This window comes from Ictidomys tridecemlineatus, chromosome X (assembly GCF_052094955.1).
Source record: "Ictidomys tridecemlineatus isolate mIctTri1 chromosome X, mIctTri1.hap1, whole genome shotgun sequence".
Taxonomy (NCBI): domain Eukaryota; kingdom Metazoa; phylum Chordata; class Mammalia; order Rodentia; family Sciuridae; genus Ictidomys; species Ictidomys tridecemlineatus.
Window position 1 is genome coordinate 105,250,120 of NC_135493.1, and position 25,244 is coordinate 105,275,363.

General features: G+C 37.3%; 1 protein-coding gene and 1 long non-coding RNA gene across 2 annotated transcripts in view; one reads left to right on the top strand and one right to left on the bottom strand.

The window, feature by feature from the left end:
- LOC144371646 (uncharacterized) overlaps positions 1–25,244 on the top strand; it is a 217,573-nt gene that overhangs the window by 131,107 nt on the left and 61,222 nt on the right. The gene's annotated exons all lie outside the window — the stretch shown is intronic.
- Positions 4,758–7,797, bottom strand: LOC106144622 (melanoma-associated antigen B10). The gene is made up of 2 exons (XM_040288148.2): positions 7,707–7,797; positions 4,758–6,210 (listed from the first exon to the last, which is right to left on the bottom strand). Exon 2 carries the CDS (start codon positions 6,168–6,170, stop codon positions 5,118–5,120), a length of 1,053 nt encoding a protein of 350 aa, XP_040144082.1. The 5' UTR covers positions 6,171–6,210; positions 7,707–7,797; the 3' UTR covers positions 4,758–5,117.

The following is a 25,244-nucleotide window of genomic DNA, read 5'->3' on the forward strand; positions in this document are numbered from 1 at the left end:
ACCCCCAAACCTTGATATTCCTCACTAACATAAAGTGTCTCCTTTGGAATATTTCCTGGCATGGAATCATTATGACCAAATCCTTGTTTCTCAAAGTAATAGTCTTAACTGACATTTTTAAATTTTAGAATTTTAAAGCATGCCTCATAATACTGCAGAAATCACTGCAGAAATTCTACCTAATATGTAAGAACATAAATTGATATAGCATTGTTGGAACAGAATTTCAGCAATATTAATGCAAGTTTATTATCATCACACTCTTTTCACTGTAACCCAAATTTCAGTTTTCTGTCTATTCCAAAAGAAAATATTCATATTTTCCCAAGAAATCCTGTTTGATGATGTTGATATCAACTTTATTAGTCATAGCAACAGATGAAAAACAGTTTATGTGTTCATCAGGAGAACTGTGAAATCAATTATAGCATATATACACCTTAGAAATTTATGGAGTAGTTAAAAGAGGAATATGGATCTATATGTATGTTCATAAAAAAGATCCTTCATTTATTTAATTAATTGACAAGGTCAAGAACAGGCAGAACAGCGCGTGTGTGCACGCACACAGACACACAACACACACACACATACACACACAGACACATACACACATAGGTTAAAATGCAGACTTTTTTTTCTAGTACATCTCTGTAAAGGAAGGTCCAGAAGATATTTTAAAATAATGTTTATAATATTTTAGATTGTGATTACTTATGAGGAAGACAGAAATTTAGAGGAATATAGTAAGGAAAGGGAATTGTTATTTACCTGTATTGTTAGATTTTTTGCAGCAGCACCACCAGCAACCACAATATAGGTACTATTACTTTTGTTATTAAAAATTTTAAATAAAACATAACAAAACAGTGTGTATATTCATATAAAGTAACTGTTAATGTATGTAATGGAAGAAGCTGAAATATGAAAGTTTTAATACAGAAAAAGTTTATTTCTTGTGCACATAAATTCTGATATGACTATGCAGGGATTTCCACAGTCAGGTGATCAGGGAACCAGACTGGCTTCCACTGTGTGACTCCACATTCAGCATGGGATCTGCCTGAAAGCATAGATGTGACATACCAATTCTCAAATACCTTGGCTGGAAATGACACACATTGTTTCAGTGGAAAAGATTCAAATGAACCTTCCTAAGTACTAATGAACTTGGAATGTAGTATCCCTATATGGATAGAAGGAAAGCAAGACAGAAAGTAGATCAGCACTTGCAAATTTTGCATAAACAGTTATATAGTAGGTGATCCGTATGATGCAACTTTTTTAAAGAAATTCTTTAAATAACTTTATTTATTTTTATTGTTTTTTTAGTTATACATGACAGTAGAATACACACACACACACACATATATATAATATATATATATATATATATATATATATATATATATATATGAGAATGGAGTATATCTTATTCTAATTAGGACCCCAGTATGGTGGGAGAGGATTCACTGTATGATGTGAATTTTACAATTTGCATGACAGAAGCCCCCTCATTGTCAGAGAGGTTTCTGAGAGTGCCAAAGTTGGCTTGCAACTCACCAAATTTTTCTGGTGCAAGTGTTTTCATATATGATACCAATTTTCTAAATGATCCTTTATGAATATCAGCACTTGGGGTTAACATTCTTTAGTCAGTAAAACTTTTCATACTTATCTTTACAATCATCTTAATACATGGAATTTTCTTCTTCTTTTCATTAAATGACCAAAATCCTAACTAGTGAGTGTCTGCTACCCCCTCTTGATGAATATGCCTGAACATTTATTTATACAGTTGTCTATACACATATTGGGAAAACAGGATTTTCCCCTGGAGTAGATACTAACAAGTCATCTGAAACATGGGAATTATTTTTACATTTTTTCATAAAGGCTAGCATGCTAGGAGCATTTTCAACATTGGTGGTAGACTAAATAATTGCTAGAAAATGATGTCCATGTACTTATCTTTGAGACCTGAAAATATGTTATGCTTCATGGTCAAAGGCACTTCGTAGGTTTATTAAGGATATAAAACCAGTAATAAAATAGGGAAATTATACTGGATTACTGGGGTGGGCTAAATATAATGACATGAGGCTTATAAGCAAAGATCTTTCTGTGGTTGGAGGCAGAAAAGATATGCAGCAGAGGAGGAAGGTCAGAAGACTCTAAGTGTGAGAAATATTGAAATTGCAATTGCTGATTCAAGATGAGTGGGCCCATGAACAAGAAATAGGGTGATGTCTTGAGGAATTCTGGTTGGGCCAGCTGAATTCAGCCATGAAACAGAAATTTAATCTTATATCCGCAAGAGGACCAAAACCTCCAATAACCTGAGTCAGTTTAGGAGGTTCTTCCCAAAGCCTAGTAATGAGTCCAGGCTCTCATAGCTTTGTATAGGCCTGTGATAAGCCACAACAAGAATATAGTAGAGACATCCTGTATTTTTTAATTCACATATGTGAGATCAGAAGTATGTTTTGTTGTAAAATGTGGATTTGCAGAAATGTGTTATTGCAGCCATAGAAATCAACTACATTCTCCTTGAGGTACTACAGGATTTGTTAGAATCCAAACTCTGTAGATGGTTGGTTGCTGCATAATGACTTCCTTGATCCTTTCTCATTTGCTGATTATAAGAGAAGTTTATGTTCTTGACCACTTAAGTGTACTCAGTGATGAATGGATTTAAAAGCTAGTCTCAAATAAGTCTCCAGATTAATTTCTTCTTTCTAACTAATGTTATTTGCCTTCTAAAGTCTCTAACTTCATAGTTAACATCCCAAGAATCAGTTAACTCTATGTTAAATTTGGCTCTACCCACAGACAATTTTGGGGGAAAAAATCCTTTGAGAGTGGGGTAGAAACATCTAGAACAAAAAACAGATGCTTAAATTTCACTGCTAAAGTAAATAATTGTGTGAAAGGGGCTCTTGTTTTCGGAGGGATTCCACTATAAGTGAAGTGAAAAACAGGGAACATTTGTAGGGAGTCAGGATGCTCTAAGTGAGGGTCAAGCTTTCTTTTGACATAGTGCAGATACAGCATCCATGGAAAGAAGTAGGGCAGAACTTGGTGTCAGGTCACGATGCATATATGGCCATGAGGACCCACTTCGCTGACTCAGGGGAAGAGCAATGTAATTCTTTTTCTAGGCCTGGTCCCATGTGCCATGCCTGGACAGAGTCAACTCTACAAGAGGACTGGAGGGACAGGTGAATGCTAGGCAAATGATGCCCATAGGCACTCTTCAAATGATGTTTAATTCTCATTTTCTCTTTTATTTATTACAACTGTGTTCAGTTCATTGCTCCCTCAGGTCCTCTTTTAATTTCCTAGGAGATATTATGGAGTACTAAGAAATGAATTAAGAGGCTTAAGGTTGGCCTAGGCAAGGAGGAGTGAGAACAATATGAATTCCAAATGAGTTCCATGAGCCTGATTCTTTGTCTTCTAGAAAGTGGACTTGATAATCTGCTGCTCCCTTTCTCATGTTTTCTTTGTGAATGAGGAATATTGAAATGTATTTATGAAAGGAAACGGGTACAGTGCCTGGTCCTAATTTGAAGACTGCAATGCCAGCACAGTGGCTTCTAAGCATTCCATCTCATATGAATATTACCATTTTTTTCTCAGACACTCCCTTGTGCTGATGTGCACAAATCATCGTTTATACACTTACACGGAGACCAGACTATGGGACATCTTACACTCCTTCCCCAGGCAGAGATTTATCTCCCCTTTATTCATGATATAAAAGTATCTTGTAAAAGCAGTTTTCCATTCTAGACTTTAGTCTCTCGACACCGGAACACACCATCTGAGGTTTGGGCCCCTGCCCACTACTTCCACAGGCTAATCTGTCCTACCACTCTGTTTAAGTTAAAATTATTTCACACTGAAAGACTTGCAATTCCTCAAGGTACCAAATCCTTGCCATATGGCATGTATATTGAAAACCTCACCTTCTTTTGATTTTTGCCCTTTTGGTTAGAAGATTCTCATAGCTGTGGACAAAATGTTTGTCCCCCCCCCAAAAAAATCATACATTGAATTTTATATCCCCAATGTGATGGTATCTGGAAGTGGGGCCTTTAGGAGGTAATTAGGTTATGAGGGGGAACCCTCATAACTGAGATAGTGCTCTTATGATAAAGATCCCAGAGAGATCCCTCACCCTTTCTTCTATGTGAGGAAACATTAAAAAGACTGTGGTCTATGCATCAAACACTGTATCTGTAAGTACTTTGATTTTGGATTCTGCAGCCTTCAAAATTGTGAGAAATAAATTTCTGTTAATGGAATAAGGACACCAGAGTTCTCTTTCTCCACTATGTGAGGATACAATAAGCAAACTGTGAAACAGGAAGAGAACTTTCACCAAGAATCTGACCTGCAATATGATCTCAGACTTCCAGCCTCTGGAACTCTAAGAAATAAATGGTTGTTGTTCAAGCAATCTGAAGTGAGACATTCAGCATCTTCCTTTAATCATGGCTGCTCCAAGTCTTTAAATTTATAAGTACAGGGATGATTCCTCTTCATCTTAGCATTTCAGGTATGAAAACAAGCCTCCCAAAGAGTAAATTCTCAATTATTTCTTGAGAAAAATATAAGCCCTTAAGAAAGAGTTCTAATGTATTATTTTACATTCTTCAATAAAGTAAACATAATCTGGTACAAAACAACAATTACAGTGATAAGTGAGACCATTTATGATCTTTTATTTTTTTTTTATCTATTTCTTGACATCAACTTTTACAATTCTGAGTTTTTTCACATTCTTAGGAAATGTCTAATTTACTGCCATGCTGTCATGTCCTAAATGAATAAATATGATGGAAATTTTCCTAATTTGTTTTACAAAAGAAAAAACCCTCTTACTCAATTCCATTCACAGCAATAAATGTTTGAACAATGTCATTCATAAGTTTACATATGAAGGTACTTTAACCTTCTGATGACAAGAATAATATTTTTGAAAACTTGTTGAGGAACACAGAACAGGAAAATAACATTCTTATACATTGTATTGTCTCCAGATCCACCCTTGACCTTCCACTATGTAGATTGTGGACTTTTTGACCACAATGTGGTAAATGACTGAGAATTTACTTGGGGCGGGAGGAATAACTGGACAGGGCCCTGGATCTTGCACTAACTATGGCACTTATGTGAGCCCTTGCTGCAGCTCTGGCTTGGGCTCTTGCTTCCTCATCTCTCAATGCTTCCTCATACCAGGTTGGGTAGGCACTTGGGATGGTATCATGGACTTTGGCTAAAAACTCTAGGACTTTCATCTTACTGGTTTCTGCATAGGCTCTTGGGCCCCACAGGAATTCATAGCGCGGAGGATCACTGTCGGGCACCTGCTGATATTCCAGGTACTTTTCTTTCACTAAATCTTTGGTGATAAGCTTCCTGGGCTCGCCAAAAATAAAGTGCTCTCTACCACTGTATAAGCCCATTGCATTCAAGATTTGCCAGACTTGCTCCTCAGTGGCACGGTTTCCCTTTGTGAAGATCACACCCAGGATAGTCATCAGAAGGCCAGTCTTGGGCACACCTCCATTGTCACTCAGCCTTGCATCATAGCTTAGTTCCAGTTTATTGATGAGGATATAGATATGCTTGTTGGAATCCATTTCCTTGATGTCTAGGCCAAAGACCAGTTCCAAGTGCTCAGAAGCTTTCCTCAGGATCTCAAGGAAGTGGCTCTTGTGCATTTGGATTATGTTTCTCAGCATTTCTGCCTTTGTAATGGGCTCCTTCATTTGATACTTATACAGCAGGTAATGCACCAATATAACTACCTTCTCATCCAGACGGCCCCTGGACAGGTGCCCAGTGGCAAGCTGGGCTTGAGAAGAGCTTGGCCTTTCCTCCACTTGGTTGTTCCCACTTCCATTAGATCTTCTGTATGAAACAACAGCAGAAGTAGTGGTGGTGGATGCAGCTCTCCAAGACCCTTGAGGATTGCTAGTTGTTCTAGCAGCAGCTGAACTCCGAGGATTACTCTTGGAACGAGAGGAGGAAGAGGAGTGAAACTCTCCACCTGCTCTTGCAGTGGCCTGAGCACCCTCCAGACCATTAGGCTGTCCTTGGGTCTGGGCCTGACGGTGTTTCTCACGAGCACGGAGCTTACTCTTCTGACCTCGAGGCATTATGGTTTTAGACCGGGCAGTAGGGAGAGAGACAGGTATTCTGCAAACAACAAAAGAGAGTGAAATTGTTGGGCCACATCAACTAGGAGACAACTCCTTGGCTTTACTGAAAGCTATCTCTGCAGTTTTCCTTGAAATCACTGTTCTAGAAACTCACAATGTGCCTATTCTGTGACCTGTCTGTCTCCTTAGGACTCTGTGGAAATAATTAAGGTATGCTTTTGGATATTAGATGCCAGATCTGCCTGGAGCTTACTGGAGCTTAAGGCAGTGGCATTGTTCTGGGTTGTGGGTCTTTCTTAGTTCACATTAAGGGTTATCAACTGAATCCTAGCAGCACCTGGGGTCCCTATGATCTATTTTTTTGATGATGACCCCTCATTTTACAACCCTCATATTTGTGAGATTCCAGGGGATGAACTGAGGGGAATCTCACCTCACCACATCTACCTGGAGACACAAAGGGACGAAATCACAGGCTTCATGGGAATCTTTACTGGGGTAATTAATGTTCATAGTCATCACACAGTGTTTCACCTTCACTTTTGCTAGGAACTGTGACTCCTCCCTCTTCTGACTTTAGATCTATTGCCCCTGAGCAAAGGTCTCAGTTCCTGAAAACTCCAAAAAGACAGGGAAGCCATAGCATAATACATCTGCTTTTGGTTCATTTAGGCCTGAAGGTGCAGATAGTACTCTTTGTGACCCTTGCAATTCTGAGATTGGTAGTCCCCTCAGTCTACACACCTGCATTGGAACCTCAGGAAAGTAAAGGGATTGGTCTTAGAGAGGTGGTGTCAAATCAGCTGGTGTCAAATGGTGAAGGAAGAGTTCCAGATTCTGCCTAAAATTAAGGTAAAGACCCTGAGTTCACAAGAAAGTCTACACACAGGATCTCACATTGACTTCCAGAAGAGCCTGGGACTTCTCCCTAATAAGATGGGGCTGACCCTCTCAGTCAAATGACCTTATTTCCTTGGCTTCTGAAGTGCAATGTAAGGGAATGCCTCTCCTGACAGCTTTGCCCCAAAGCCTCCCTGGACTAACAGCAGGTGTGGCTTTGTGTGGTACCCTTTATTTGTGGATCCCTGAGACCTCACTCGGTCACCTCACTCTAACCCCTAGCAGAGCTGAGGAATCATCCCTATGTTGACAATACCACCTTGCTCCCATTCTAAGGCATTCACTTCCCTGAGACCCCAAAGGCATTACTCAGGGTTCCTTACATCAATCCACCTTCACATGTAGCCTCTCTGGACCAGAAGTATGAATGTGGGTCTGGACATTTATGGACATTTTGGGGTAACTGCATCAAATCTCTCCCATTAGAACCTGAGAACCCTTCCTCTGCTGGTCTGAAGTCAACACCCTGGCCCTCTCAAAATCCTCTGAGGGAATTTAGGAATGACTCTGAGATCATCTGGATGTCCGATGACTCCAATCTAATTTCTATCAAAACTGACGTCAGGCGGGGTCACTCTGGGAGCCCCACCAGTCTGAGGTGGGCAGTCCCATCACACCCAACTTATTATTTACCTTAATTCTAGGCAAGGACTAGGGCTCTTCCCTCAACTGTCCTGGTGGTGTGCCACCTCACACAGACGCTATCGTATCCCTCAAACGCCAGAGGCGGAAGTTGATATGCGTCACATCCTCCCATGCACCCCTCCCCCAGACAGCCGGGACAGGAGGCGGGGCTCTGTGATGTTCCTTCCGTTCAGAGTGGTTGATTACCTCAGACTTCATTCAAATTCTCCATCTTTTCTTTGATTAAAGTCTGGGAACCTTTCCTCTATTGGTGTGAAGAAAACACCCTGCGTCTAATATCCTTACCCGCCTTAGTCCCTTTTGAAGGAATTTAGAAACTACTCAGAGGTCATTAAGTCCTATGATTCTGGTCTAGATCCTACTAGGGCTGACAGCAGAGTCAGAACTCTCGCCTTCGAGTCAAGTGGGGGATATCCACATACCTAAATTAGGGTCCTTACCTTAATTTCAAGAAGGATCTGGAACTCTTCCCTCAGCTGACTTAACACCACCCCTCTCAGACAAAACCCTTCACTTCCCTGAGGTCCCAAGGCCAGTATCAGGGTGCATCACCTCCTGAAAACTTTGCCTGGGTTCTCCCAGGATTTACACATGAATGGGCTCTGTGGAGTTGACACTGATCTGAAATGGGGGTTTCCTTAGAACTCATATAAGTTTGTTTGTTTATTTGTTTATACTTAATTTTAAAATTTACACCACAATGGAACTCTTCTTTCTGATTACCTGGGTTAGCCTTAAATGAAGGGCATCCTCATGTTACCCTTCAATTTTCAGAAGAAATAGTAAAGGAACATCTGAGCCCCCTCCACTAGGAGGGGCAGAGCTCATAGCCGGGGTGGGTCATTGTACCTCTTTGTATGTCTTGCATGTGTGGTTTCTTCAGAAATCACACAGAGTCCTAACATTCCATTAGCACCTTGGACTCCACTCTTAACAGACTTTGGGCAAATACTCAGGACCAATGCCCTTAATTTCCTGAGTCCCCAGAGGGGCAGTTCAAGGAAATCCCAGATCAGGGTTGACCAGAACTGAGAGCAGAGCAGGATTATGTGAGCAATCACTCACTTCTGCTGGGAGGATCTTCTCAAATTCAGTCATGTGTAAACCATGGGAGAGCCTATATAAGGATTGCAGAAATTGATGTATCCTGATACCCACCTGCGCTGGTACCTCAGGGAAGTAAAGGGATTGGTCTTAGAGAGGTGGTGTCAAATCAGCTGAGGAAAGAGTTTCAGATCCTGACTAAAATTAAGGTAAAGACCCTGAATTAACAAGAAAGTTGTCTGAGATACCACTAGTTTCTCAATCTTCTCTCCTCTGACACTTCGTTACCTAATGTTAAACCCTGGTTATACACCCATGACTGCCAGCTGCTCTAGGCTCTATGAACATGATTTAGCTTGTGATCTCTAGCATGAGTGTTTGCAATTATTCTGCTGTCTGGTTTGCTTGAAATAACTTCATGAACTAAGGTTTTCCTCTGTTGGCCCATTCTGATACCTGATCATTTTGTCCAAATTACTCCCCAAAGTAAAGAGAAATATCTTTGATATATCAGAATTAAATTTTTTTTGACATATCAGAATTAAAAGCACATTCTCAGAAGAATCCTAGTGCTCAAGTCATCACTGTAGATATCCTGCTTTATAGATTAGGGATTAGTTTCATTTCATGTTAAAACTACTGAGAAAACAGACAATTGAAATAGACAATAACAGACAATAATTGTACCAAAATTTTTCCCCAAATTTAAATTGATCAAATAAAATATTTGTGAGAATATGCAACCCTTTTTGGGGAAGGAATTTTAGTAATCCAAAAATTTCAAGTCATCACACTTTCAACTTGAACCTAATTTAAACTTTTAAAAGCATCTTTAAAATAATGAAATAACACTATTTGTCTAAAAATTTATGTTCAGTAATATATATTTCAATCAAAGTAGCAAATGTGAAACAACTTACACGTCTATCAAGAAATGAGTGGTTAATTATTGCATATACAAAGTGATTTTAAACTTGAGAGGGACAGGGTTGTGGCTCAGCAGTAGAGCACTTGCCTAGCATGTGCAAGGCTTTGGGTTCGATCCTCAGCACCACATAAATAAAATAAAGGTATTGTGTCCAATTACAACTAAAAAAATATTAATAAAAAGTGAGGTAGATCTGTATGGACAGTTTCTTCATTCATTTATTTCAGTGACAAGGGTAGGGGAAGAACATGTTTTGACACATATGTAACCAATACAATCAATATAAAAAGCATTTTCATTACTTTTTAAAAATTTGAAATCATACAGATTTTGTTTCCTGCATGACTGATTACATTAGAAATCAATCACTTTAAGATACATGGAACCCCACTCCCACATGTCAACTACTTCAAAATTAAATGGCACACTTATAAATATCTCACAGGTCAAGGAAGAAAGCACAAGAAAAGTAAATAAAAGGTGCTTTGAACTAAGTGATAATAAAAGCTTAAAATATCAGAATCTCTGGGATGAAATAGTACTCATATGAACACTTGTAATTTAAAATACTTGTATCATTAAGAAGTTAGATTAACAATCAAATTATTTTCAAATAAGGTAGTAGGAAGAAAAAAATAAGAGTAGGAGCAGAAATATATGAAATAGAGAAGAAATAATACAGCTAAAATTGATAAAAATCAAACAAATATAATCAAGAAAAAAGCAAGAACACAAAAATTAATATTAATGGAAAGGGAGCTATCATAACTCTACAGATGCTAAAAATATATTAAGGTAATATTACAATTTAATGCCAATATATGTGATAGCTTACATAACATTGTCTATATTAGAGAAGGATCCATGTGCTGCTGAGAAGAAAGTGTATTCAGTTGTTGATGGATGAAATATTCTACATATGTCTGTGAAGTCTAAATTTTCAATTGTATTTTTTAGTTCTATAGCTTCTTTATTTTTTTATTTTTTCGGAGGATCTACCCAGTGGTGACAGAGGCAGGTTAAAATTACCCAGTATAATTGTGTTGTGGTCTATTTGATTCTTGAAACTGAGAAGGCTTTGCTTGATATAGATAGATGCTCCATTGTTTGGTGCATACATATTTCCTATTGTAATGTTTTGTTGATGTATAGTTCCCTTAAGCAGTATGAAATGTCCTTCTTTCTCTTCTGATTAACTTTGGCTTGAAGTCCACTTTATCTGATATGAGGATAGAAACCCCTGCTTATTTATGAGATCCATGTGAATGATGTTTTTTGTCCATCCTTTTGCCTTCAGTTTGTGGGTGTCTTTGCCTATGAGGTGAGTCTTTTAAACACAGCATATTGTTGGGTCTTGTTTTTAAATCCAATCTTATGGTATATGTCTTTTGATTGATACGTTTAGGCCATTTACAGTCAGTGTTATTATTTTTTTTAAAGAGAGAGAAATAATTTTTTAATATTTATTTTTTAGGTTTTTTTTTTTTTGGTGGATACAACATCTTTATTTTATTTTTATGTGGTGCTGAGGATCGAACCCAGCATCCCACGCATGCCAGGTGAGCGCGCTACCGCTTGAGCCGCATCCCCAGCCCCAATGTTATTTTTGAGAAATGATTTTTACCACCTTCCATTTTGATTTATCTCTGGTTTTTACTTCGAATTAATTTATTCTCTGATTAACTATTCTTCTAGCATAATTCCTCCCTCTGCTAGTTTTCACTTTTATTTTTCATTTCTTCTTCATGAAATATCATATTAAAATGTTTTGTAGTGCAGGCTTTTTACTTATGAATTCTTGTAATGAACAGGGAGACAGCAGAGTTTATATAGGATGTGATGATTATGAGGGAGGAGGAGAAAAGACAGAAGTAAAAAAGTAAAGGAAGAGTGAAAGAAAAATAGAGATTGACTCTTAACAGAAGAAAAGAGAAAATAATCAAGGGAAACAGAAAAATATATATGTAAATTAAAAATATATAAAGAAAAATATATATTAAAGTAAAAAAATATATGTAAAGTAAAAATTAAAGAAAAATATATATGTAAAGTAAAAATTTAAAAAATGAATAAAAGAGTACAAAGCAAAACTAAAATATAACAATCATACATTGTAGTCCTCAAAAAATGATTCATGAAAAATAACTGTCTTCAAAAATGCTAAAAATGAGAAGAAAAACAAATATGAGCATATATAAATGTCTATATAATATTAAAGTCACAATTAAACAGAGAAAAGAAAAAAAAGAGGGAGAAAAATCTTGATGAAAAGTTAAAGAATTCTTTCCATTGGAGTTAAAAAGATTCTCAGCTTCTCCCCAGTTTTAGGTGGGGTCATCTGGAGTGTGATGTTCCACCTTCCAGATTGCTGGAGTGAGAGAGGTAATCTTATAGGGGAATTCCTGAAGGTAGGATTTAAGTTTAGGTGGGCTCCAGGCTCTTTGATGAATGCCAATTGCTCTGGAGATTCAAAGCAGCCGAACTCCAGGGCCCAGTAATTGCCAGTACACACTGGAAGACAGTACCCCAGAGATCCCCCTTGGGTTCCACTTGTGTAGTGGAGGAGCTAATTCTTAGTCCCCTATGTCACTGGCAGCCCCCACATTTCCTGGTCTTGAGTTCAGTCTCCAAACTCAATTCTCTCCCACCCTTGCCCTTCCAAATTCCCCACAAGACACATCTCTCCCAGCCTGTCCTGAAAGCAGCCGGGTTGGAGGGGGAAGGGTATAGAGCCAGGTGGGCTTCCATGACCAGTTGTCCACTGGCTAAACCTCACTCCACATTTGATTTTATACTATTCATTTAAGCACTCTCTGTGGTGTTCAGTGTGTGTTTACTGGGACTGTGTATTTCAAGCCAAAATCAAGTTTTCTAGGAATTGGCTCACTCAGCTGTCGGCCCCACCCCAGCTCCAAAATGATTCCTTCTTTTGTCCTCCACATGCCGCCTGGAGAGATGGCAGCTTCTTTCTCCCACAAGGATATTGTGCAGCACACCTTTCAGTTTAGTTAGGCAATGTCTTTGATCTCTAAATACTCTGTATCAAGACATGCTTCAGGTCTCCTAGAAATTTGGGTTCCTTTTATTTCCTTATCCCTCCACCTTGCTTGTGGAGGAACTACTCTGGCTAGTGCTTCCAGCCCAGCTGCAGCAATGGCTGTGCTGCTGGGGATTTCTTCCTTATTTTATTATCTCCAACCTTCTGAATTCCCAGTCTGCTCTGAATGTCCAGTTTTAAATTCCAGTAAAGTTCCCCCACCTTTTTGGGGGGTTCACCTACTTTACTGAGAAGTTGCCTGTCTGCTTTCTTGGTTTCACTCCACGGAACAACCAAGAAAGTGACCGCTTCTATTTTTGCCATCTTGAGAACGCCCCATAAGGCCATTTCCAACTACATGTGGGTGGACTGGGAATATCATAATATTCTCATGTGCCAAGGGAGAAGAGCACAACAGGAAATAGAGTCTCTCTCATGAACTGTTACATGTTTCATAACTATGAAAAAAAGTAATTATTTAAAAACTCTGGCTAAAGCTGCATTAACCAATGCATATTAGAAGCAGCACAACTGAAGCGCTTGCAAGAGAAAAATGAAGAGCTGGGCAATAAAGGAAATTGAATATTAAAAGTATTCAGTAAAACTTGTCACCAAGTGATAGACTGGACAAAAATAGGAGACTTGGGTCCACAGCATTGAAGCTAAAATATACTGACAACATAGGAATTATTATAATGATATATCTATTACCCCCTGATAAATGAGGAAGAGTAATCTATCTAATCATGAAGAAACAGGCAAACAAGCCCCCCCCAATTTACAATCCCCCAACAAAAGGATCCACACATATTTAAAGGGATGAAATTCCAGAGAAAGAGTACAAAAAAAAAGATTATTTAAAGGATTAATGACCTAAAAGAAGATATAAGGAACAATCAACAGAGAAAATACCAGAGGTGAAAAATTATTTTAAAAAGGAGATAGAGATTCTGAAAAGAATCTAATCAGACCTGAAAATGAAAGAAACCATAAAACAAATACAGCATTCAGTTGAATGTATCACTAACAGATTAGATTATGTAGAAAAAAGAATTTCAGACCTTAAAGACAGGGTAAATAACCTTGTAGATCAGTAAGCAGTAAGAAAAAAAGACAATCATCAGAATGTACAAGAAGTCTGGGACAACATTAAAGCAACAAACTTAAGAGACATTAAAATTGAAAAAGAGATGAATACACAAGGCAATGGCATTAAGAACATTTTCAGTGAAATGAGAGCAGAAAATGTCTACACCTTAGAAAGGGGATGGGCATTCACATATGGGAAGCACATAGAAACCCAAATAGACAAGACCAAAACTGAACCCCACCAAGACACATCATAACAAATGCCTAACCTATAAAATAAAGATAGAATGCTAAGTGAAGCTAGCCAATCCTTAAAAAACAAATGCCAAATATCTTCTTTGATATAATGAGAGCAACTAAGAACAGAGCAGGGAGGAAGAGCAGGAGGAAAAGATTAACATTAAAAAACGTGAGGTGGGAGAGAAAGGGAGAGTAAAGGGAAATTGCATGCAAATGGAGGGAGACCCTCATTGTTATACAAAATTACATATAAGAGGTTGTGAGAGGAATGGGAAAAAAACAAGGAGAGAAATGAATTACAGTAGATGGGGTAGAGAGAGAAGATGGGAGGGGAGGGGAGGGGAGGGAGGATAGTAGAGGATAGGAAAGGTAGCAGAATACAACAGTTACTAATAGGGCATTATGTAAAAATTGTGGATGTGTAACTGACGTGATTCTGCAATCTGCATTTGGGGTAAAAATTGGGAGTTCATAACCCACTTAAATCTAATGTATGAAATATGATATGTCAAGAGCTTTGTAATGTTCTGAACAATTAAAATAAAATAGAAAAAAAGATAATAAAGAAAAAAAAAGAATATTAAAATCCACAAGAGAAAAATGTTGGATCACATTTAGTGGTAAACAAATAAGAAACACATCAGACTTCTCAGACACTAAAGGCCAGGAGAAATTGGTATGAGATAATCCAGACTCTGAAAAAAAACAAATGCCAGCCAAGATTGCTATATCCACCAAAATGTTCATTCAGAATAGAAGAAGAAAATTAAAACTTTCCAGGGCTGGGAATGTGACTCAGTTATAGAGTGCTTGTCTAGCATGTGTGAGGCACTGGGTTCAATTCTCAGTACCACATGTCAATACATAAATAAAATAAAGGTTCATCCACAACTGAAAAATAGATGTTAAATAAAAAAGACGGGGCTGGGGTTGTGGCTCATTAGAGTGCTTGCTTAGTATGTGTGTAGCACTGGGTTTGATTCTCAGCACCACATAAAAATAAATAAAGTTCTACCAACAGCTAATAAAATATTTAAAAGAAAGAAAGAAAGAAAGAATTTCCAAGATAAAGATAACCTAAAAAAAATTTGTGACCATTAAGTCAGCAGTAGAGAATATACTTAAAGAAATACTACATTACTGATGAACTTAAAAACAAACAAAAAACCCTAGCACTCTTGAGTGGATGAAGCTAACTAGCAAAGCAGATAAACATAAAATTAAGATCAAATTAAATGTATGAAACAAAATAAAATGGCAGGAAATAATACATATCTCTACATAATAACTGAATGTAAATTGTCTGAACCCTTTAATGAAAAGACATAGACTGGCAGAGAGGATTGAAAAATAAGAACCAATATATACTGTTCACAAGAAACTCATATTACAAGCAAATATATTCACAGGCTGAAAGTGAAAGGATGGAAAATGATATTCCATGTAAATGGGGTACGAAACCAAGCAGGAGTAGTTATTCTCATATTTGAAAAAGCAAATTTCCAGCAAAAATTAATCGGAGCAGACAAGGAAGGTTACTACATACTGGTAAAGGGAACTATCCAGCAAGAAGATATAAAACTAGTAAACATTAATACCCCAAATGTTGGTCCATGTAAAGCAAACACTCCTTGGGATTCAGTCTGAGATAGATTCCAATAAGATAATGCTGGGTGACTTAAACACACCCCTTTCACCAACAGACAAGTCATCCAAACATAACATCAATTAAGTAATTTCTGACCTAATTAATACTATAAATCAAATGGATCTAACAGACATTTATAGAGTATTCCACCCAATAGCAGTTGAGTTTACTTTATTCTCAACATCTCAATGAAACTCTCTCCAAAATAGAAAATATTTCAAGTTACAAAGCAAGTCTTAGCAAATGTTTTTTTTAAAAACCGATTTGTACTTTGCATCTTACTAGATCACAATGGAATGAAATTAGAAATCAACCACAAGAAAAATTATGAGACCACATAAATATGTAGAGATTGAATACTACCATTTTGAACAAGAAATGAACCATAAATGAAATGAGAGGAAATATTTAAAAGTTCCTAGAATCAAACAAGAATAGTGCTACAGGGCTGGGGTTGTTGCTCAGCGGTAGAGCGCTTGCCTCGCATGTGCAAGACCCTGGGTTCGATCCTCAGCACCGTGTAAAAATAAATGAATAAAAAAAAGGTATTGTGTCCAACTACAACTAAAAAGAAAAAAGAAAAAAAAAAAAAAGAATAGTGCTACAATGTATCCAAATCTCCAAGACACTATGAGTGCAGTTCTAAGAGGAAAGTGTATGGCACTAAATGCCTACATTTAAAAAATATAAAGGGTTTGGGGTTGTGACTCAGTGGTACAGTGCTTTCCTAGCATGTCTGAGGCACTGGGTTGAAGCTTCAGCAACATAAAAAAATAAATAAATAAATAAGGGTACTGTGTTCATCTACAGCTAAAAAAATTCTTTAAGAAAAAAGATCCAAGGGGCTGGGATGTGGCTCAAGCGGTAGCGCGCTCGCCTAGCATGCGTGCGGCCCGGGTTCGATCCTCAGCAGCACCACATACCAACAAAGATGTTGTGTCCGCCGAGAACTAAGAAAAAAAAAATAAATGTTAAAATTCTCTCTCTCTCTCTGTCCCCCTCTCACTCTCTCTTTAAAAAAAAAAAAAAAAAAAGAAAAAAGATCCAAATAAACAATCTAATGTTACATCTCAAGACCCTAGAGAAGCAGTAACAAATGATTTTCAAAGCCAATAGAAGACAGGAAATAGTTAAGATCAGAGCTGAAATTGATACAATAGAGAATTTCAAAATTACAAAGCATCAATGTAACAAACAGTTCTTTGAAACAAGATTGTAAACCCTTAGCCAAACCAAAAAAAAAGAAAGAAAGAAAGAAAGAAAAGAAAGAGAAAGGAGACCCAAATTCACAAAATTAAAGATGAAAAAGGAAATATCACCACAGACACTTCTGAAATCCCAAGGATCATTAGAAAATATTTTGAAAATGTATACTTCAACAAACCGGAATATATAGAAAATTGACAAATTTCTAGACACATGACATGCCCAAATTGAATCAGGAAGATATAAAAAAGCTAAGCCAACAATTATCAAGTAATAAAATTTAAACATCAATTAAAAGCTCTCCAACAAAGAAAAGTCCTGGACCAGACATATTTTTAGTAAACTTCTACCAGAACTCTAAAGACGAATTAACACCAGTCTTCCCCAAATTAGTCTACAAAATTTAAAGGGAGAGAATGCACCAAGATATATTTTTAATTGTAGATGTAGTTATTTTTATTTATTTATTTTTATGTGATGCTGAGGATTGGACCCATAGCCTCACATATGTCAGGCAGGTGCTCTACCACTGAGCTACAATCCCAGCCCACACCACTATATAATCTATGAAGCCAGTATAACCCTGATATCAAAAACAGACAAAGACACATCAAGGAATAAAAATGATATGCCAATATCCCTAATGAAAATAGATGAAAAAATCCTTAATAAAAGATTACCAAACTATATTTGAAACCACATTGAAATGATAGCACATCATGATCAAGTGAGTTTCATCCCAGAAATGTATGGTTGGTTCAACATATGCAAAACAACAAATGCAATTTATTACATAAATAGAATCAAGGACAAAAAAATCATATGATTATCTCAATAGATGCAGAAACAGCCTTTGATAAAAACCAGAACCCATTAATGCTAAAAATACCAAAGAAACTAGTGATACAAGGAACTTACCTCAACATCATAAAGGCTATATATGACAAACCCAAATCAAATATCATACTTAATGGAGAAAAACTGAAAGCATTTCCTCTAAAATCAGAAACAAAGAAAAGGATGTTTACTCTCAATACTCTCATTGAATACAGTTCTTGAAATTCTAGCCAGAGCAATCAGGCAAGAGAAAGAAATTAAAGGGATACAAATAGGAAAAGACGTCAAATTATCTCTGTTTGCTGATGACATGATCCTATACTTAGAATAACCCTCCCCCCAACAAAAATCCAGCAGAAGACTTCTAGAGCTAAGAAACAAATTTAGCAATGTAGCAGGATACAAAATCAACATATAAACATCAACAGCTTTCCTATATGTTGATAATGAGAAAGGAATCAGGAAAACAATTTCATTTTCAATGGCCTTTAAAATACCTGGGAATAAATTTAATCAAGGAGGTGAAAGACACCCTAAAATGGAAACTATAGAACACTGAATAAAGAAATTGAAGAAGGTTTTAGAAGATGGAAAAACCTCCCATGTTCTTGGATAGGCAGAATTAATATTGCCCAAATGGCCATTCACCAAAAGCAACCTATAAATTCAATGCAATCCCCATCAAAATATCAATGAAATTCTTCAGAGAACTAGAAAAAAGCAACCCCCAAATTTATTTGGAAGAATGAAAGACCCAAAATTGAAAAAAGCAATCCTGAGCAATAAGAGCAATGCTGGAGGCATCACAGTATCAGATGTAAAATTATACTACAGAACTTTAGGAACAAAAACAGCATGATAATGGCATCAAAATACACATGAAGACTAGAAGTAATAGACTAGAAGTCACACAGCTAAAAACCCATATAAAAACAGTCATCTGATCCTTGAAAAAGGTACCACAAGCATACATTGGAGAAAAGATAATATTTTTTAACAAATTGACTATCCATATGTAGAAGAATAAAACTAGATCCTTATCTTTTAAACTGTACCAAAAAGAAAAGCAATTTAAAGTGGACCAATGGCCTAGGAATTAGACAAGAAAATCTGAAATTGCTAGGAAAAAAAAATAGGGTCAACACTCCAATGTATTGGCATAGGCACTGTCTTTTTTCAATAAGACACCTAAAATTCAAGAGATAAGACCAAGAATTCATTTCATGGCATCAAACTAAAAAGTTTCTGCATAGCAAAGGAAACAAGAGTGTGAAGAGAGTACCTACAGAATGGGAGAAAATCTGTGTCACCTACCCTTTTACAGGCAATTAATATTCAGAGTATATTTTTAAAATATTTTTAGATGTTGGTGGACATTTATTTTATTCATTTTTTTATATGCAGTGCTGAGAATTGAACCCAGTGCTTCACACATGCTAGGCAAGTGCTCTACCATTGAGCCACAACTCCAGCCCCAGGATATATTTTTAAAATCTCAAAAAAACTTAATGCCAAAAAAAATTAGCCTAATCAATAAGTGGTCAAATGATCTAAAAAGACATTTCTCAAAGGAAGAAATACCAATGTTAAAAAATCATGAAAAATTTCAACCTCCTTAGTAATCAGGGAAATGCAAATCAAAACTACACTGAGATTTCATCTCACTCTAGTTTGAATGGCAACCATCAAAAACATAAATAAAAATATTTACTGGCTAGGGTGTGGGGAAAAAAGTTACCCCTGTGTATTTTCGGTGCAAAATTGGTAAAACCACTTTGGAAAGCAGTATGAAGATTTCTCAAGAGACAAGGAATGGAATTACCATATAATCCAGCTATCTCACTCCTTGGCATTTATTCCAAAGAACTAAAGTAAGCATACTAAATGATATATGCATATCAATATTTATAGCAATGTAATTCACAATAGACAAGTTATGGAAGCAGCATAGGTGACTGTCAACTGATAATCTGATAAAGAAAATGTGGTACATATACCAAATGAGATTTTATTCAGCTATAAAGAATGAAATTATGGCATTTGCTGGCAAATGGATGAAACTGGAGAATATCATGCTAAGTAAAATAAGCCAGAATCAGACAGTCAAGTGTTGAATGTTTCCTTTCATATGTGGAAGCTCAAGAGAGAGAAAAAAAGGAATAAAAGAAGGATCTTAGGAAAATAGAAGGGAAACCAATAGAGTAGAGAAAGGGGATTGAAAGGGAGGGAGGTGGGAGGGCATGAGGAAGTCCTAGGGAATGAAATCTACCAAATTATGTTATGTCCATGTACAAATACACCTCAAGGAATCCTGTTTATATATGTAATTATAATGCGCTAATTAAAATAATAATAATAATAACAACAAAAACAACAGAAGGGAGATAAGTAGAGTAAGGGGATATGGGAGGAAGGAGTGGAAGAAAGAAGTTACTAGGGAATGAAATTGATCAAACTATGTTATGTGCATGTATAACATGGCATAATGTTTCCCACTATTACTTATCATTAAAATGCACCTGTTGAAAAGTGACTATAGAAATGTATCATGACAATAACCTCTTCATTCTCAGAGAAGTTTCTGATAAGACCAAAATTCCTGTGCAATTTTTTTTTTTTTTTTTTTTTTTTTTTTTTTTTTTTTTTTTTTTTTTTTATTGTTGGTCGTTCAAAACCTTACACAGTTCTTAATACATCATATTTCACAGTTTGATTCAAGCGGGTTATGAACTCCCAACTTTACCCCGTATACAGATTGCTGTATCACATCAGTTACCCTTCCATTGATTGACATATTGCCTTTCTAGTGTCTGATGTATTCTGCTGTCAGTCCTATTCTCTACTATCCCCCCTCCCCTCCCCTCCCCTCCCCTTTTCTCTCTACCCCTTCTACTGTAAATCATTTCTTCCATTTGTATTATCTTGTCTTACCCCTCCATTACATAGTTCTTGATATATCATATTTCACATTTTGATTCAAGTGGGTTATGCACTCCCATATTGCCCCTTATACAGCTTGCAGAATCACATCAGTTTCACTTCCATTGCTTTACATATTGCCATCCTAGTGTCTGTTGTATTCTGCTGCCTTTCCTATCCTCTACTATCCCCCCTCCCCTCCCCTCCCCTCCCCTCTTCTCTCTCTACCCCCACTACTGCAATTCATTCCTCCCCTTTGTATTATTTTTCCCTTTCCCCTCACTTCCTCTTGTATGTAATTTTGTATAAACCCGAGGGTCTCGTTCCATTTCCATGCTATTTCCCTTCTCTCTCCCTTTCCCTCCCACCTCTCAACCCTGTTTAATGATGGTCTTCTTCTTGTGCTCTTCTTCCCTAGTCTGTTCTTAATTACTCTCCTTATATCAAAGAAGACATTTGGCATTTGTTTTTTAGGGCTTGGCTAGCTTCGCTTAGCATAATCTGCTCTAATGCCATCCATTTCCCTCCAAATTCTATGATTTTGTCATTTCTTAATGCAGAGTAATACTCCATTGTGTATAAATGCCACAATTTTTTTATCCATTCGTCTATTGAAGGGCATCTAGGTTGGTTCCACAGTCTTCCTATTGTGAATTGTGCTGCTATGAACATCGATGTAGCAGTGTCCCTGTAGCATGCTCTTTTTAGGTCTTTAGGGAATAGACCCAGAAGGGGGATAGCTGGGTCAAATGGTGGTTCCATTCCCAGCTTTCCAAGAAATCTCCATACTGCTTTCCAAATTGGCTGCACCAATTTGCAGTCCCACCAACAATGTACAAGTGTACCCTTTTCCCCACATCCTCGCCAGCACTTATTGTTGTTTGACTTCGTAATGGCTGCCAATCTTACTGGAGTGAGATGGTATCTTAGGGTGGTTTTGATTTGCATTTCTCTGACTGCTAGAGATGGTGAGCATTTTTTCATGTACTTGTTGATTGATTGTATGTCCTCCTCTGAGAAGTGTCTGTTCAAGTCCTTGGCCCATTTGTTGATGGGATTATTTGTTATCTTATTGTCTAATTTTCTGAGTTCTTTATATACTCTGGATATTAGGGCTCTATCTGAAGTGTGAGGAGTAAAGATTTGTTCCCATGATGTAGGCTCCCTATTTACCTCTCTTATTGTTTCTTTTGCTGAGAAAAAACTTTTTAGTTTGAGTAAGTCCCATTTGTTGATTCTAGATGTTAACTCTTGTGCTATGGGTGTCCTATTGAGGAATTTGGAGCCCGACCCCACAGCATGTAGGTCGTAGCCAACTTTCTCTTCTATCAGATGCCGTGTCTCTGATTTGATATCAAGCTCCTTGATCCATTTTGAGTTAACTTTTGTGCATGGCGAGAGAAAGGGATTCAATTTCATTTTGTTGCATATGGATTTCCAATTTTCCCAGCACCATTTGTTGAAGATGCTATCCTTCCTCCATTGCATGCTTTTAGCCCCTTTATCAAATATAAGAAAGTTGTAGTTTTGTGGGTTGGTTTCTGTGTCCTCTATTCTGTACCATTGGTCCACCCGCCTGTTTTGGTACCAGTACCATGCTGTTTTTGTTACTATTGCTCTGTAGTATAGTTTGAAATCTGGAATCGTTATACCACCTGATTCACCTTTCCTGCTTAGTATTGTTTTTGCAATTCTGGGTCTTTTATTCTTCCATATGAATTTCATGATTGCTTTCTCCATTTCTATAAGAAATGCCGTTGGGATTTTGATTGGCATTGCATTAAACCTATAGAGAACTTTTGGTAATATCGCCATTTTGATGATGTTAGTTCTGCCTATCCATGAACAGGGTATATTTTTCCATCTTCTAAGGTCTTCTTCAATTTCTCTCTTTAGGGTTCTGTAGTTTTCATTGTATAAGTCTTTCACCTCTTTTGTTAGGTTGATTCCCAAGTATTTTATTCTTTTTGAGGATATTGTGAACGGGGTGGTTGTCCTCGTGTCCATTTCAGAGGATTTGTCGCTGATATACAGGAATGCCTTTGATTTATGCGTGTTGATTTTATAACCTGCCACTTTGCTGAATTCATTTATTAGCTCTAACAGTTTCTTTGTAGACCATATTGGGTCTGCTAGGTATAGAATCATGTCATCTGCAAATAGTGATAACTTAAGTTCTTCTTTTCCTATTTTTATGCCTTTAATTTCTTTCGTCTGTCTAATTGCTCTGGCCAGTGTTTCGAGAACTATGTTGAACAGGAGTGGTGAGAGAGGGCATCCCTGTCTTGTTCCAGATTTTAGAGGGAATGCCTTCAATTTTTCTCCATTCAGAATGATGCTAGCCTGAGGCTTAGCATAAATTGCTTTTACAATGTTGAGGTATGTTCCTGTTATCCCTAGTTTTCCGAGAGTTTTGAACATAAACGGATGCTGTACTTTGTCGAATGCTTTTTCTGCATCTATCGAGATGATCATATGGTTCTTATTTTTAAGTCTATTGATGTGGTGAATAACATTTATTGATTTCCGTATATTGAACCACCCTTGCATACCAGGGATGAATCCTACTTGATCATGGTTCCTGTGCAATTTTTTAATGCATGACATGACAAGTTTTTTCAAATATGGTGTCATCTCAATTTTCTAAAGGAACATGCAAATCTTCGTAAGATTTTTTCCCCTCATCACCAAATAGCACCTTTCTTCATTGACCTTTACATTAATCTCAATATGTGACGAAATTTCTTCTTCCTTTATGTTCATGGTCTAAATCATTACTTACGAATCTGTTTCCTGCTCATCATGCCTGACCATAGTTATATTGGTGCCCTTAGGCACATTGAAAATTGATGTTTTTTTCCCCTGTGCCAAATACAGACAAGAATCAGGAGAATGATGGTGAATTTTTTTTTTTAAGTTTCTTATCAAAGTTGACGTATCTGCCAGGGAGACAATATCTACATTGATGGTAGGCTAAGTAATTGTTCCACAAAGATTCCCATACCCTTGTCACAGAAATATGAATATGTTATGGTACATGGCCAAAGGCACTTTGTACATTAACATTATAAAATAAAAGAAAATAAAGATATATGGGATTATCCAAGTGGACCCAAGCTAATGACATGAGAACTTAAAACAGAGAACTTTCTCTGACTGGAGGCAGGAGAGGGAGGCAGGAGAGAGATGCAGCAGAAGGGGACGTTAGACTCCAAGTATGAAAAGGACTCAAAATGTGTAGATCTACATGCAGGGACTGGAAGGAGGCCTTAAGAAAATCTGGCAGTGCCAACTGAATGACAGCAAGGGAGCATGGTCTCAGTCATATTACTGCAAAGAACTGAATTCTGCAGCAACTTGAATGAGCTGAGAAGAGTCTCCTGAAAGCCTATGATAAGGTAACTGCCAGCTGAAAGCCTGATTTGAGCCTTGGGGTAAAGTGAGTCCAGAATCTAGCAGAATCATCTCATCCTTCACACCTATGGAAATATAGCGAATATTTATACACATAATAAACGTGTGCTTCTTTAAACCACTAAATTTGTATCAATTTGCTTTAGCAGCCATAGAAAACTACCACAGCTTCCTAGAAAGACTACAGAGTTTATAAAAATTAAGTGTCTAAAATAATTATAACACAGTGACTTCATTGGTACTTCCTTATCTAATCACTCAGGAAGGAGATTTTGGGGTTTTGTTTTGTTTTGTGGTGCTGGGGATTGAACCCAGGGCCTTGATAAATGCAAGGCAAGCACTCTAACAACTTAGCTAAATCCCCAGCCTGAGAGTTTGGTTTTAAGTTAAGTTCACATATTAATGTGTGGATTCAGTAGTCAGTTTCAAAAAAGTTGTCAGATTAGAACCACTTCTTTTTCTAATTTCATCTGCTTTGTAATATCTCCTCTTTATTTCAGTATTATATCTCTACTTCAGGGAATAATATCAGTAAAATCTGCACCAAATCAGATTCTTCTCACCTTTGGATTTGAAAACACTTTGAAAGTGTGATAAAGACACTCAAAGAGATGAAGATGTCTCTAAGCCTCACTATAGAAACTGATTGATTACATGGTAGGAGCTGTTGCTGTCATAAGACATTCAGAGGGGGGCAGGACCTCTGTGAAATTGGAACCCTTTGTGTCAGGTGAGAAGGCAGGGGAGTCTGGGCTATTTCTTCCTCTGGGAACAGAAGAGGCTGCTGTGAAAAGCTGACCAGCAGGTCAGTTTCAGTTTGGACAGGAGAGCACAGTAGGGAAGACCAAAGAGCAAAGGGAAGGACTCAGTAATGCAGGAAAATGCTGGGACTGGGAACAGGTTCTGGGTCAAAGGTAAAGTCAGCTCCTGAGAAGCCCTAGGGCTAAGGGCATGAGGAACCCAGACAAATGAGCCCCACAGCCTGAGTCTCATTCTCACCTTCCTTCTTTAAGCCTGCTTTGGTATTTGGCTACAGGGTCTTTATATGTTGTGATGTTGAAGTAGTAAGAAGAGAAATGAATTAAGAGATTCAAAATATGCCTCAGTCTGGAAGGAAAAGAAAAATGTGGGCTGTAAAAGAATACAGACCGGGAGTTTTTTCTT

What these genes read in the sequence shown, in the direction of transcription:
- LOC106144622 (XM_040288148.2), bottom strand. Translation starts at nt 6,170, where the DNA reads ATGCCTCGAGGTCAGAAGAGTAAGCTCCGTGCTCGTGAGAAACACCGT.